This window comes from Neofelis nebulosa, chromosome 12, assembly GCF_028018385.1.
Source record: "Neofelis nebulosa isolate mNeoNeb1 chromosome 12, mNeoNeb1.pri, whole genome shotgun sequence".
In the NCBI taxonomy this organism is placed as follows: domain Eukaryota; kingdom Metazoa; phylum Chordata; class Mammalia; order Carnivora; family Felidae; genus Neofelis; species Neofelis nebulosa.
This window is the reverse complement of record NC_080793.1, coordinates 35,451,209-35,465,439: the sequence shown is the minus strand read 5'-3', so window position 1 is coordinate 35,465,439 and position 14,231 is coordinate 35,451,209. Positions and strand designations below refer to the sequence as shown.

General features: G+C 40.4%; 1 protein-coding gene across 2 annotated transcripts in view; it reads left to right on the top strand.

Moving 5' to 3' along the window:
- Nucleotides 1-5,105, top strand: part of DCAF10 (DDB1 and CUL4 associated factor 10) — a 41,520-nt gene extending 36,415 nt beyond the window's left edge. For both annotated transcript variants that reach the window (XM_058694872.1, XM_058694871.1), the window contains 2 exons: nt 1,717-1,862; nt 2,638-5,105. In XM_058694872.1, the coding sequence (XP_058550855.1) occupies nt 1,717-1,862; nt 2,638-3,006 (515 nt within the window). In that variant the 3' untranslated portion in view covers nt 3,007-5,105. The remainder of the gene's footprint in view (nt 1-1,716; nt 1,863-2,637) is intronic.
- The last annotated feature ends 9,126 nt before the right edge of the window (nt 5,106-14,231 follow it).

The window sequence follows — 14,231 nt, the reverse complement described above, 5'->3', positions numbered from 1 at the left end:
ACTGGAGGAGAGACGGTGTACAGAGAGCCTAGACACAGTACAGAGAAGAAGATGGGGCTCATACATAAGGGTGCTCTGAATGTTGGCAATCCTGCGTCTTCAGGGCGTCAGGATATGTTAGCACCATACTTTGGCAAGACACAGTAGCTATATGGAACGGAGGCCCTCGAACTCATTTCAGGATTAGAACTTTTCTTTTTTTAAAGTGATCTCTGTACCCAGCGTGGGGCTTGAACTCAGGAGCCCGAGATCAAGAGTCAGATGGTAACCAACTGAGCCAGCCAGGCACCTCTAGAACTCTATTTTTGACGTGAAATCTGCTGTAGATTGTAGCACAAAGTGCAGACACTCTGGTGAAATTAAGGAGGTCCTTGACCAGTCTTCCCTACCCCTTCCCCACGTGGTTCCCTCCTTTTGCCAGCTCTGGAGGAACCTCCAAAGAGCACAGCTCAAAAACCACTACTTACCTATTTAGATGGGTTTCTTTTCTGCATTTGTTAGATTTTCAAAATTGATTCTTGAATAGCTATTTTTCTCTAGAATGGTTACTAAAGTTCAGTCACATGTGAAATCATTATTTGGGTATAGTTTGGTTGTAACAATGTAATTTAGAGCTTCACAGGTTTCCATCAATGCTGTAGTAATCTAAAGGGAATCTTTTAAAGAAGATTAACGCATTTGAAAAACAATTTACAAAGGGTCTGACAGAGGGAGCTCATAATCCTCGAAGCAACTCCTTCCACAGGTAGAGAAGTGTGGAAATATTTCTCTTGATATTAAATTTCTAAACTCCTTTCTTTATAATGTGTATGAAAGTGGTTCTCCACATACCTGAGGGAGAGGACAGAACTCCCGTTAGTAATGACTGACTGCACCACTTTTATTGGGCGCTGGGCAGAAGGACGTGAGGGGCCATAACAGAGTGCGGGGCATATGTATGACTGCGAGGTCTCCCTGCCCCTTGTATGTGAAATATCCTTCCTCATCTCCAAAATTATAGGTCTGTTTGTCGTTTAGAGTATTGTCCTTGGGGACCGGAAGTCCTGCTCCTTGCACACATAATAGCCTTTTATTTATATTAAAGGCAGCCTTCATAGCTTCCAATTATTTCCTTCTCTGGACTAGAGAGCACTTCCTCTGAGGATGAGAATTACCTTTTACTTTTCCAGATTCCTTTCATATGACATTTCTTTTTTTTATCTCTTTTAACGTTTATTCACCTTTGAGAGAGACAGAGTGTGAGTGGGGGAAGGGCAGAGAGAGGGAGACACAGAATCCGAAGCAGGCTCCAGGCTCTGAGCTGTCAGCACAGGGCCCGACGCAGGGCTTGAACTCAGAAACCGTGAGATCATGGCCTGAGCCGAAGTCGGATGCTCAACCGACTGAGCCACCCAGGCGCCCCGACATAACTTTGATTCTTAAAGAGTTTTCTGAGATGTAGATTCTAATCAAAAGGACCTCTAGTCAGCTTTAAGGCCTTAGTCTTAGGTCACTGATTCCTGCTGCGGGAACTTGGATTCTTTAGTTCTACTCGTACCTTTTCCCCATACACTGAGAGGCACCATAGTTTTGTTTTGTTTTCTTTTACATGTGGTAGCACAAGGGACTGACAAAGGAGTGAAGGCCGGGGCAGGGGTGGCAGCCAGAAATCAAAGCTTTGATGGGCTGCCTCAGTCCTTTGATAATACAGATCTCACATCCTAATTTTCTTATCAGGAGTTTCACCACGAAATAGTCTTGAAGTCTTAACCCCAGAAGTTCCTGGTGAGAGAGACCGTGGAAACTGCATCACATCCTTACAGCTGCACCCGAAAGGCTGGGCCACACTCCTTCGGTGCTCAAGCAACACTGATGACCAGGAGGTAGGAGCAGCAGCACGCCACCTTCCAGTGGGGCTGCCTGAGCGAACAGTCACGGCCGTGTGTGCTCATGGTGTCTTTGTACCTTGAACCCCTCACTCCTCTCCAGTGTCTGTGGCAGACTGGGAAATACTTTAAAGCAGTATCAGCTCAGATTGTGCCCAGCTTCTGAATCCTTGCCCCCCTTCATCTCGTCACAGATCCTCTTACATAGGAAACCTTAGAAGGAGACTACTAAGGTAGCCAAGCTAGCTAAATATAAGGTTTTGCCAAGTCAATTATTATAATTTGCTCTTTTTAAAAACCAGGGGAAACTGGGAAAGGACTAAACCGATGACTAAGGGAAAAGACCTTCTAGGACCTCATGACTCTCTGGAAAGCAGGAGTCTTTTGAGGAAGTCACAACTGAATGAAAGGAGAAGAGCCTTTGAAGTGTGTAGGACGAGATGTATTTTATATTTTAGGGCTTAGGTGTCTAAACTGTGTAATTTTTTAAATATCAAGAGATTGTTGTTACTCTCACAAAAGGGAATTATTACCACAGAAGTCCCAGCAGCCTGAGGGAATAACAGGCTTTAACATGCCATATGACTTCGCTTATGACGATAAGAAGGAATGGGGCCTGCACATTTTTTAACTGGGAGAGCATTACACTCATCTGAATGATTTCTTGCAAAGATTTTGTGAATTCGGCAGTCTTTTAAGCTTTTTACAAAAAGAAATATCTAGCATTATTTGGGGCTCTGTAACTTTGGTTTGTTTCTCTTCTCTCCCCCAGTGGACTTGTGTCTATGAATTCCAAGAAGGAGCTCCCGTGCGACCCGTCTCCCCTCGCTGTTCTCTACGACTAACTCATTACATTGAAGAAGCCAACGTAGGCAGGGGTTATATCAAAGAACTTTGCTTCAGCCCTGATGGGCGGATGATTTCTTCCCCACACGGCTACGGGATTCGCTTGTTGGGATTTGACAAACAGTGCAGTGAACTTATTGACTGTTTGCCCAAAGAAGCCAGTCCCCTGCGGGTGATCCGTTCTCTGTACTCTCATAATGATGTGGTACTGACAACAAAGTTCTCTCCAACACATTGTCAGATTGCCTCAGGGTGCCTTAGTGGACGGGTTTCTTTGTATCAGCCAAAGTTTTAGGCACAACTTACATCAAATAAGGAACTCTTCTGGTGGTTGACTTATGAATTACTTCGATTCAGGTGAAGTATTTTCTTTTTAGAAGATCTTGAAAGTTTGGGTCAAGATCCCAGTTCTTATGGGTCCATGAACACACCTGTGACCTGAGTACTTGGTCATCCAGCATCGCAGGGTCCTCGCCAAGGTAGACTCCCGCAGCAGCATCTTTTGCCGCATTCCTCTGCTCCTGCTCACCTGTGCCGCCTGAACTTCCGTTCTGCTTCTTTTGCATGGTAGCTCTTGTCAGGTTTCTCTTTCTTTCCTTGTTTTTTTTGGATTTTGGTGAGTTTCGTGGACGTCTGGCAGGAGTTTGGGCTGGGTTAGGAGAAACCCGTGGCACTAGTGTTGAATAAAACCCAGAAGTTTGATGTCAGCATACTGGTCATTGAAAAAGAAATTCCTCTTCACTGAGTATACTTTGGCCTTTTAAAGTTGCTGTTATGTTTCTCTATAATGAGCACAGATAATGGCATTATTCTCATAACTGTTAGTCTTACAACAAACTGTCTTAAGTTTCCTGTTAAAATTATACATATTTTTTCACCGTAGGGGAATTTTGTTGTGAAATTCTGGAAAAAATAATTACCACCTCTCTTTGTAATTTACTTGTACGAATTTAAAAATCTCTAGCATGTGTCCTTACTTGGTACTTTGTTCCTGTCAAAAACATTTAGAAAGGAAAAGAGAAGGAATGGGCTTTGGTCATTTCTGTTACATAAAAGAGGATTCATTAGGTTAGTACACTACCTGGTCACAGAGCGATGAGAACAGTGTGGCTCAGAGTTTCTGTTTTCTCTGCCAGACAATTGGACTCACACAGGGTGACAAGTTATAGTATCGGGGTGGGGGGATTGAGAGTAAAGAGGTTGTGTTTTACTCCTCTTTATTCCTTGAACCCGGTGGCACAAGCTCAGCCCCCTTAGCATCGGGGAGCAGGGAGCTGCAGTCCTCTCAAGCCTTGTCCTAACTACAGTAGTCAGTAACTTGGATGTCAAAGCAAAGAGCCGACACGAAGACCTCCTGTGTTTGGTTATGGAACACAGCAAGTAAAAAGCATCAAGCAGGAGACAGTCACAGGGCTGACTGCTCTGCTGAAGTAAGCAGCTTTCTTCTAGTCTCCACTTTGGGTGGTATTCTGTTTAGAAGGGATCTGCCAGAGGCCGGATCAATTGAAGCCACATGCTAGCTCTTTCCCTCTCAGATCACATTCTCTTAGGCCAGTGGTTCTCAAACATCAGGGTGCATTACAATCACTGAGGAGCTTGTGCAGAACATAGAAACCTGGCCCTTATTGTAGGAGGTTCTGATTCAGCCAGGGAGAGGACAGGAGTCTATATTTTTAACAGGCACCTCAAGTAATCTTTAGGTGGTCCCTGGGCCAGAGTTTGCAAAGCACTACCTTAAACATTAGTATTTCTGTACCTCTCAGGTGCTTGACTCCCAAAAGGTGTTTTGATTAAAATTGTAGGTAGATGAAACCAATTTTAGAGGTAGAAAATGCAGTCAGTCTCATTATTTGATCTCATTGGATGAATGAGAAAAGTTAAGTGACTTGCCTAAAGTCATCTGATAAAATCAATGGCAGAGCCAGAACTTGAACTCAAGTCTCCTAACTCCTTGCTCAGGGCAATTTCTACTGTATTCTGCTGGCTGTTAAATCAATGATTTATGAACACTTTGTCTTTAAGTTGTATTTCTGTGACTACCCTTAAACTGGTCAATAGATTGAAAAAGGTGTGGAAGTAGATGCTGAGAATTCCAGCCGTAAGAAGAAAAGTATCTTAAATCTTATAGAAATGCCAAACCAACCCAAATACATGAGTAAAACTGACATTTCTTTGTAGGACCCACCAGACAGCCATGTACACAAGTGGACGGAGCTTACATCTCACTTGGAACAATGTTGTCTCTAGGACAGATTGTAAAATTACATCATTTCACCATGGATGTTAAACTAATTGGAATTTTTTAGCCAGCAAGAAAAGTACCGCAAAGTACAATGAAAACATAGGTTTGCCATAAACTTTAAAAAAAAAACAAAAAACAAAAAAAACCACACCTACATATTTAAAGGAAAATAAAGTTTTGGAGGCAAAAGCACCCAATGTTAACATTAAGAATCAGCTACTGGGGCGCCTGGGTGGCGCAGTCGGTTAAGCGTCCGACTTCAGCCAGGTCACGATCTCGCGGTCCGTGAGTTCGAGCCCCGCGTCGGGCTCTGGGCTGATGGCTCGGAGCCTGGAGCCTGTTTCCGATTCTGTGTCTCCCTCTCTCTGCCCCTCCCCCGTTCATGCTCTGTCTGTCTCTCTCTGTCCCAAAAATAAATAAAAAACGTTGAAAAAAAACAATTAAAAAAAAAAAGAATCAGCTACTAAGTACAGCTACATTAATTTTTTAAAAAGGTTCCATAAATTGCATCTCTTTTGGAGAGAGTTGCAGGTCATGGACTCACATATCACCCAGCTCTGAATTTCAGTCCAGGATTCTTCAACCATTATAGAGTTTCTGTTGTGTCAAATAATGCCCACACTCTACTACCAACCCCCCCCCAAAATACCTTGCAAGGTAGGTGACATGATCACCAATTGACTTGGGAGGAAATGGAGGGTCAGAAAGGTTAAGTGATTTCCCTTAAGTCACAGAGCTGGCATCGGGTGGCAATGCTAGGATTCAAACCTGGGTCTGTTTTAATCCAAAGCCTGCTTACTATTCTGCCATTTTGCCCTTTTGTTTGTAAAGGATGGGCAACTAGCCTGAACTGGCTGGTAAACTACAGAGCTGGCTTACCTTCTGCACCATGTAAGAGAACATTTGCAAGACTGGAAATTTCCATTAGAATTAATACCATAAAACGCAGGGCGTACATACATACAGTCCATTCCTAACTGGAAAACTGCAAGCATGATAAGTAGCTGTGAAGTAAAGGAAAATGTAAACAGCCATGTATAAAAATAGAGCCACGGATGAGAACTAAAAATTAGCCAGCAAACTCAACAATCTTTGTTCTCTTTGAGGAACAGTCGTGATCAAAAAGTCACGAGGGGGATATTAATCCGGGAATTACAGGGCATCAGGAATGCTAGACTCTTGGAGGAAACTGCGGCTTACAATTTCAAGATCTCATTTCACTTCAGAGTATAAAATCCAATCTGGTGTTTTTCACTCTAAATTTAGTCATTTTTATTCATGATAATTGGTGAGTGTATTATAATTGGTAATGTGGTATAATTGTTGGTAAACATAGTATAAATTATACTTGTTTTAAAAAGCTTTCTACAGGGGCACCTGACTGGCTCAGTCGGTGGAGCATGCGACTTGTGATCTTAGGGTCATGAGTTTGAGCCCCACCTTGGTGGGGGTTGATTGCACTTAAAAAAAAAAATCTTGAAAAAGTTTTCTACACAACAGTATGTTAATGGCAGTGTTGTTGAATAAGTTTGGGAACATCAAATATTTAGTAGTTTCTTATCTTTAATTATGAAAATTAAGTGGCTAAAGCAGACGAGACCCCTATCTTTTGAAAACATGTGATCTTTTTTCACAGAAGCCCAAAGAACATGTGTATTTTCTTTTTCCTTGTTACATCCGAGATGAGGCTATACCAAAAATTTTAGGAAGACAAGCAAGGAAAAGGTTCCCCACTCCTGTGTCTAGAACCAAGATCACATTATATCATGGTTAAAGTTTTGTTTTCTAGAAAGTGCAATATAGGAAAAACACTCTGAGAACCTTTTAGAAGCCTATGTTTCTGCCATTAGTCAGACTATATGGTATTGGCATCCGTAAGTATCTGTTAAAGCTTGTGTTTAGCAGGAGAAATAGTCTGATAACACTGATGACAATCATCCCCATTTAATGACCAGCAGCCATGGAGAGTTATGAAAATTCACTCAGTAATAGCCTGTGTTGGTCATAAAAGAAAGCATATACAGTATATGAATTTTTGGATAACTAATGCATATCTCTTAAGTGCCAAAATTTTAAACCTATAATTATTTTTGATGTAAGTCTTTCAAATAATGTTAGTATACCTTCCTGCCTTCTTAAACAGCATGCTCAGCATAATTCACTTTTTCATGATGAAAAGTAAAAGTTATATTCATGTGTTATTACAGATATCCAATTAGCTCTGATGTATATAAAATACTTCATAAAATGTAAAGGGCTATAAAATTATGAGTTAGTATCAATTATTATAAGGTGATTCCCTCAGCCCCGAGGTATATATAATCATTTGCCTCCGGTTGCTGGTGTTTTTTTCATTAAAAATTTTTTCTATCTGCTAAGTAGTTTGTTCTGTCTCCTACCACAGTATCCATATGCCCGCCTCTAACAGGCTCTATCTAATGTGCTGTGTTCATCTGTTATGAGCTGGGACACGAGATGACCAAGCTTGCTTGGTGTCTAAAGAGCTGCATAAGCCCTGGTTGTGCAGTCTTTGAGACAGCTCTTTTGGTTGCTTACCAGCTTTCTGACAGATTCACAATAACCTTCTGGATTACAGAAGTTCCCAGTTAAAGCCTAGCCTAGTTATTTTCTCAGTTGCCGCTAAGTAAAATACTATAAACTAAGGATGCTGCTAGATTAAGGAATAATAGATTAAGCAACGTACCAAAGTATAGCCGATTAACAACAAAGGCTCTGTATTTGCACAGGGATCCTTCGTGCTTTTAAGGAAAAAAAGAATCCGGGGTGGGGGAACAATGAAAATAAAATCCACATAGACTTGAGTATTTTTGATGCCATTAAACTTTGTCAATAACCATTAAAAATATATGTTTAAATTATCACACATTGTGATAGTTTTAGTCTCATTACAGAGTAAGATCATACCGAAATTTGTACATCTTTAGGATCATTCCCAAGGATTTCTCCCATTCAAATAACAGAAATTATCAAAAGGAACGTTTCAAATTTACCTGTATGCTGCTTTAGTTGTAAATGAATTAATAATGGAAATATGGGATTTATCTAAGGCTCCAACGAACACATCTCACATATGCACACCTCGTATATGTATATGAATGTCACTATAAATGAAAATGTCACCCAGAGACAATAAAATAATTTTAAAATTTAAATCTTGTTCATAGTATTTAAAATAGAATTTTCACCTTTCCTAAGTTTCTTCCTCATTTTAATTTCATGGATTTTACATTAATGGTTGAATATTTGAATTTTCTTCCGAATTTCACTTCGTCTTTCATTTCCAAAATGTGCTGTTAACTTTAGATTCATATTTTTAGGAAAGTTGGAAATACTCCAGATAATAACCTAGACACCAGAAAGTTTCTCACTAGGCTCTGAGGTACTGTTAAGTTCTTACACTAGACTGTAAGCTCCTTGAGGGCAGGGACTGTCTTACTTTTCTTGTATCCCCAGTACCCAATACAGGATCTGACAGAGTAGTTGTTCAATAATTTAATTGTTGTATGAATCAAATGAACCTTAGCCATATGTGGCCTCAAATTCTCATCAAGCCAGAATGTGATGTGCAAATAGAGAAATCTATCGCTTATTATGATGATGAACAGACCTTATTCATCAGAGTAAGACTTTTCCTGACCCGGGGTCAGGAAAACTAAGCGTTTCTCACTGATTTGGAAAACCGTGAAACTCAAATTTTTCATTCAACAAACACTCAAATCCACACTACACGCCTTGTCCAGCACTAGGGTCTCAAGGGACAAAGATAACTAAGGTGGTGGTCTCCCACAGCTGCAGCGCTGGCTTCATGCCATGGTGTGTAACCAGTGCAGTCCTACAGAGCCCTGCACTGAGAAAAGCCCCATGCCGGCGTCATCTTAAATGCTGCCGGAGACATCTTAAAACTCTTTTTGAACAAGCAGCCCATTTTTGCACTGGGCTTCCAAATTCTATAGGTGGTCCAGTTTCAATACCATCCTTATGACACGGTGGGAACTATAAGATTTATAGTATCTTCTACATACTGTCTACTAAAGATACTCCCATCCACTGAAAGCTAGCCAGAAAGTGAATGATTGAGTTCAATGATTTCTAAAATCTAAAATTAAAACTACCTCCCTCCCACAAACATCTTAACAAATCTTCATTTCAGAATTAGGAAGGCTTTCTAAAAGTCTATTGGCTTTTTACCATTTCGGTTGAACTGTTTTGAGGTTTTCACTGATGACCGTAGAGTTGTGGGTGATTTTATCTACATACATACTTACCTACATGCAATTTTAAGGTTTCAATAAACCGTTTATTAATATATGCACTGAGTGTTCTGGTGTGAGTCTACCTCAAAATGTGCTTCTCCAAAATAAATGATGCTTTGAAACATGTGACACACTTTGTGTGTGGTTAACCTCAAAAAGTTGATGGCAAACTTGCATTCAGCCGTGTGAAAATTTTGTTTAAATTGCTTAGGTGTTTATTTTTAGACCAGAATCAAGCATAAGGCTGTGACGGGGCAGCAGCTTAATGATTCTTGTAGTGGGTATTCTACACTTTTTTAATCATATAACCCTTACCTGAAAAGTTAAACACACTCCAAATTATGATTATAAGTTTATATATGTGTATACATTATACATGTGTATATTATATATAAAATATTGTACTGATCTATTATGTCCATTATAAAACATGCAAAGAGAAAAAGGGTATTTTAAAAGGATAGGACTTTTAAAAGTCAAAGTTCTACATTACCTCCTGCACTTCCTGGGATCATCTTATGCTTCCACTGGCATATGCACCTTTCATTTTGTGAAGGCCACCATTCTAAAACAAAGAATTCGCATTTTACACTGAAAACACGTTTACTAGGAGCTGATTCACATTTGTTGACTAATGTGCTGGATGTTTACAAGTTTATTCAACATGAATCAAGTTTTATAGAGCCTTGTAAATTCATTCTTTATTCCGTGAAAAGTGTTATCAATAAGAAGCATAGTTGATAGATTTTTTTGTTTTCATATAGATACACTTAGAACATGTTGTTTTTCCCTTGAATGACCTTTTGTTTTACCGTTTAATAGTGTGATGGGTCATTTTACCACACTATTTTAATTTACTAGAAAAATGAGTCATTTGGAACACTCATTTTAAAATAAGTCATTGAGGAGAAAAAGTGAATCCCTTTCAATTCAGATTTTGTGAAATTGTTTAGATAAACTGATTTGCAACTAAACACAGCATTAATTACCACTATTTCAGTGATTCCTCTGACAGACATGGTTTGGGCTATTTTAAAAGTTTTTTGTTTTTTTTTTTTAAGGAAACATTTGGCATGTTTTAATGTTAATGAATTAATGATTCATATTAGTTTCCTATTACTGATGTAACAAATTACCACAAATTAACACAAATTTAAAACAACACAAATTTGGGGCACCTGAGTGGCTCATCGGTGGGTAGAGCATGCAACTCTTGATCTCCAGGTCATGAGTTAAAGCCCCACGTTGGGCATAGAGCTTACTTAAAAAATCAAATAAAACACAAATTGGCATCCACTGATTTTTCCTCCAAAGCCCTCCCTTCTGGCAGAGAACATGAAAAGTGGTGCTCTATCTCCAGCAAGCATGGAGTCACCTGCAGGGCTTGTGAAAACAGACTGCCGGGTCCACACCCAGAGTTTCTGATTTCATAGGTCTAGGGTTGGAGTCGCCATTTGCATTTCTAACCAATTCCCAGCTGATGCTGTATATCTGGACACCACAACTTGAGAACTACAAATATAGAAAATGTAGTTAGGGTTTAATTTTTCATGGATGACAGATCTCGGGAAGCTCTATATAGATAAAGGAAGCCAATTTAAAAGAACTTTTTTAATAATATATATATATTTTTTAACATTTATTCATTTTTGAGAGACAGTGCGTGAGTGGGGGAGAGGCAGAGAGGGAGACGCAGAATCCAAAGCAGCTACAGGCTCCCAGCTGTCAGCACAGAGCCTGACGCAGGGTTCAAACCCACAGACTGGCCAGATCATGACCGGAACTGCAGTCAGAAGCTTAACCGACTGAGTCCCCCAGCCCCCCGTGCTCCCCGCCACCCCCCTCCCGGCCTTTTTTAAAGAGAATATCGTAACTTTGGAGGCTGGTTATATATTATGAACACCAGTTCGTCCCATCAGCTAGGCCATTCTCAGGACACTGTCAGGTTGGTACTCCACCACTGAGAGCTTCCACTTCCCTAATTTAACACGATATTTGTTACTGGGCACTAAGTTCAATAATCGTCTTACCTTCTCAGGAACAGACATGGTGCTGTGTGGCTTATCTTCTAACTCAAGAAGAGGAGCCCTGCCACAGGAATACACTCTCTGGTGTGAGCTATAGATGGCTGCAACTGTTGCTAACAGTCAATCCAGAAAAGGAACAACTGAAACTCTAACCAGGGCACAGACAACTCAAAACATTTTTTTAAGCCTTTTTTTTTTTTGGAAATCACCTCTGTTGAAAGCCATTTTTAAAAATTTTACTTATCTTTTAATTTACACCCAAGTTAGCATATAGTGCAATGATTTCAGGAGATTCCAGTAATTCATCCTGTGTGTATAACACCCAGTGCTCATTCCAACAGGTGTGTAATCCTTAATGCCCCTTACCATTTAGCCCATCCCCCCACCCACAATCCTTGCAGCAATCGTTTGTTCTCTAAGAGTCTCTCATGTTTTGTCCCCCTCCTTGTTTTTATATTATTTTTGCTTCCCTTCCCTTATGTTCATCTGTTTTGTATGTTAAATTCCACATATGAATGAAGTCATAGGATATTTGTCTTTCTCTAAGAAAGCCATTTAAATTACGGGTACACTAGACTGCCACACTGACATTAATTTGCAAAAAGCCCTTCACTATAATAAAGATTCATTTTGGGGTAAAATGAAGGATCCAAATTTCATTGTTAAAGGATTACTTCTTAAAAGTTAAAACACATGGGGCGCCTGGGTGGCTCAGTCGGTTAAGTGTCCGACTTCGGCTCAGGCCATGATCTCTCGGTTCGTTGAGTTCAAGCCCGGTGTCGGGCTTTGTGCTGACAGCTCGGAGCCTGAAGCCTGCTTCCGATTCTGTGTCTCCCTCCCTCTCTCTCTCCCACCCTCCCTCTCACCCACACTCTGTATCTAAGAAGAAACATTAAAAATTTTTTTTAAAAAGTTAAATACAAAGTATCAGATCTGTTCTGAAAATGTTGTATTTATGTTTAAGCAGTTATTACCTCATCTTGTGTGTGTGCACACTTAATAAGTGTATGTATGGGGCGCGTGGATGGCTCAGTTGATTAGGCATCCAACTTTGGCTCAGATCATGATCTCACAGTTTGTGAGTTCAAGCCCTGCATCAGGCTCTCTGCTGTCAGCACAGAGCCTGCTTGGATCCTCCGTCCCCTCCTCTCTCTGCCTCTCCCCTGCTTATGTGTGCGCTCTCTCTCTCTCTCTCTCTCTCAAAAATTAAGATTCTTAAAAAAATGAAAAAAAACATTTAAAAAAATGTGTGTAATTAAAAGGATTTCCTGGCATTTATGGAAAGTTACAGTGTATTGGCAGGTAAATCATGATCCCTCCGCTTGTCCCTTCAAGGGATGGGCAGACCGCTCACCTCTGGGGCAGTCTAAGAAAAAAGTAAGTTGATTAGCCCTGTCACAATCTGTGCACAGTGGACGAGGTGGCCACCATACTCTCTGATCAGTGGGAACTGCCACAGTTCCCCTCTAGCAAGGAGGGCTTTGCATCCTGCGGCTTTGTGCAAGTCTGAGAACACACACACTGAAACTACACAGTCCGTAAATGTGGATGGCACATTCTGTGATAAAGCCCCTAATGTGTCTCAGCATTTTGTTATGAAAATGTTCAACATACAGCAAAGCCGAATTTTACAGTGAACATGTTTACCACAATTCTATCCTTAATATTTTCCTAATTGTTCTATCGCTTGTCTAATACTCCCATCCATCAATCGATCTTAATTTTGGGGGTATTTTGAATAAATTGCAGATATCTGTACCCTAAAAATCCTCAGCAATACATGTCATTAACGTTTAGTATCTTTTTCTTTTGTTTTAAATTTTCCACATGATGAAGTGCCCAAGTATTAATGGTATATTTCTGAAGTTTAGGCAAATGTACACACCTGTGTAATCCAAACCCCTATCAAGATATAGATTACTACCGTCACCCCAGAAAGTTCCCTCATGCCCCTTCCAGTCTACTTCCCCTCCCTCCCTCCCAGATGCAACCACTGTTTTCTTTTTTCCGGCACAAATTTTTTTGCCTCTTCTAGAAATTCACATAAATGGAATCATACAATATGCATTCTTCCTTGATGATTTTAAAAGACATTCCTAAGGAATTGAAAGTGTCTCCGAAACAGGGAGAATAACAGTGATAAAGACAACATCTGGGATCAGAGGATTCATTCACTGAGTAGATATTTATTATGAGAACCTCTAGTCCGTGGATAAAAAGATCAGAGTCCCTGCCCTCAGTGAGTTTTCACATGGTCTTGAAGGATGCATGAAGGATACAGCACAAACACCATGGAGAGCGAGCCAGGGGTGAAACAGTCATCATATGCCACAGAAGACCTAATCCAGCGTGGGAGTCAGTAAGGAATCAAGGGAGGTTTACATTTTTACTTAGGAATTGGTCTCGGGCAGCCAATGCTCTGTATTTCCCACAAGTCTAGAATCTTCTAACTCAAAATGATTGTCCTTCAAAGGGCAGCTCTCCAGTACTGAGCAGATGGATGCATGGCAAATTTGCTAAACAAAATAAACAAGGGAAAAACTATAAAAGGCACAAACTGCCATTAATAAGGATTCTGTTTTTCTCTAGTTTGAGTTGACATGAACTCGAATATGTGTAGTATTGCCCTCAATCACAAAAACAACATGCTTTTCTGTTCCTGGACCACAAGTAGCAGAAGCTTTGAAGAGCTCCACACATCCAGCAAATCTCTGGTCTTGGACTTCACCCATGCTTTCTCAAGGCCTACGAAACCTAGGACACCTCCAAACTCAGGCCCTCGCCTCCTAACGTCTGTTTACCCTTTACCTCCATAGTTTATGCAGACGTTACAAATGAAAAGCATTTGGTTCCCATACATACGCACTACTCCCTACCATCTGTCCCCAAAATTCTACGGCTATTTTTTAGTGGGGAGTGAGGAGCCCAAGAAAACCTGGAAATTTCTTGTTCAATTGTTCTAGAAGAGTAGGAAAAG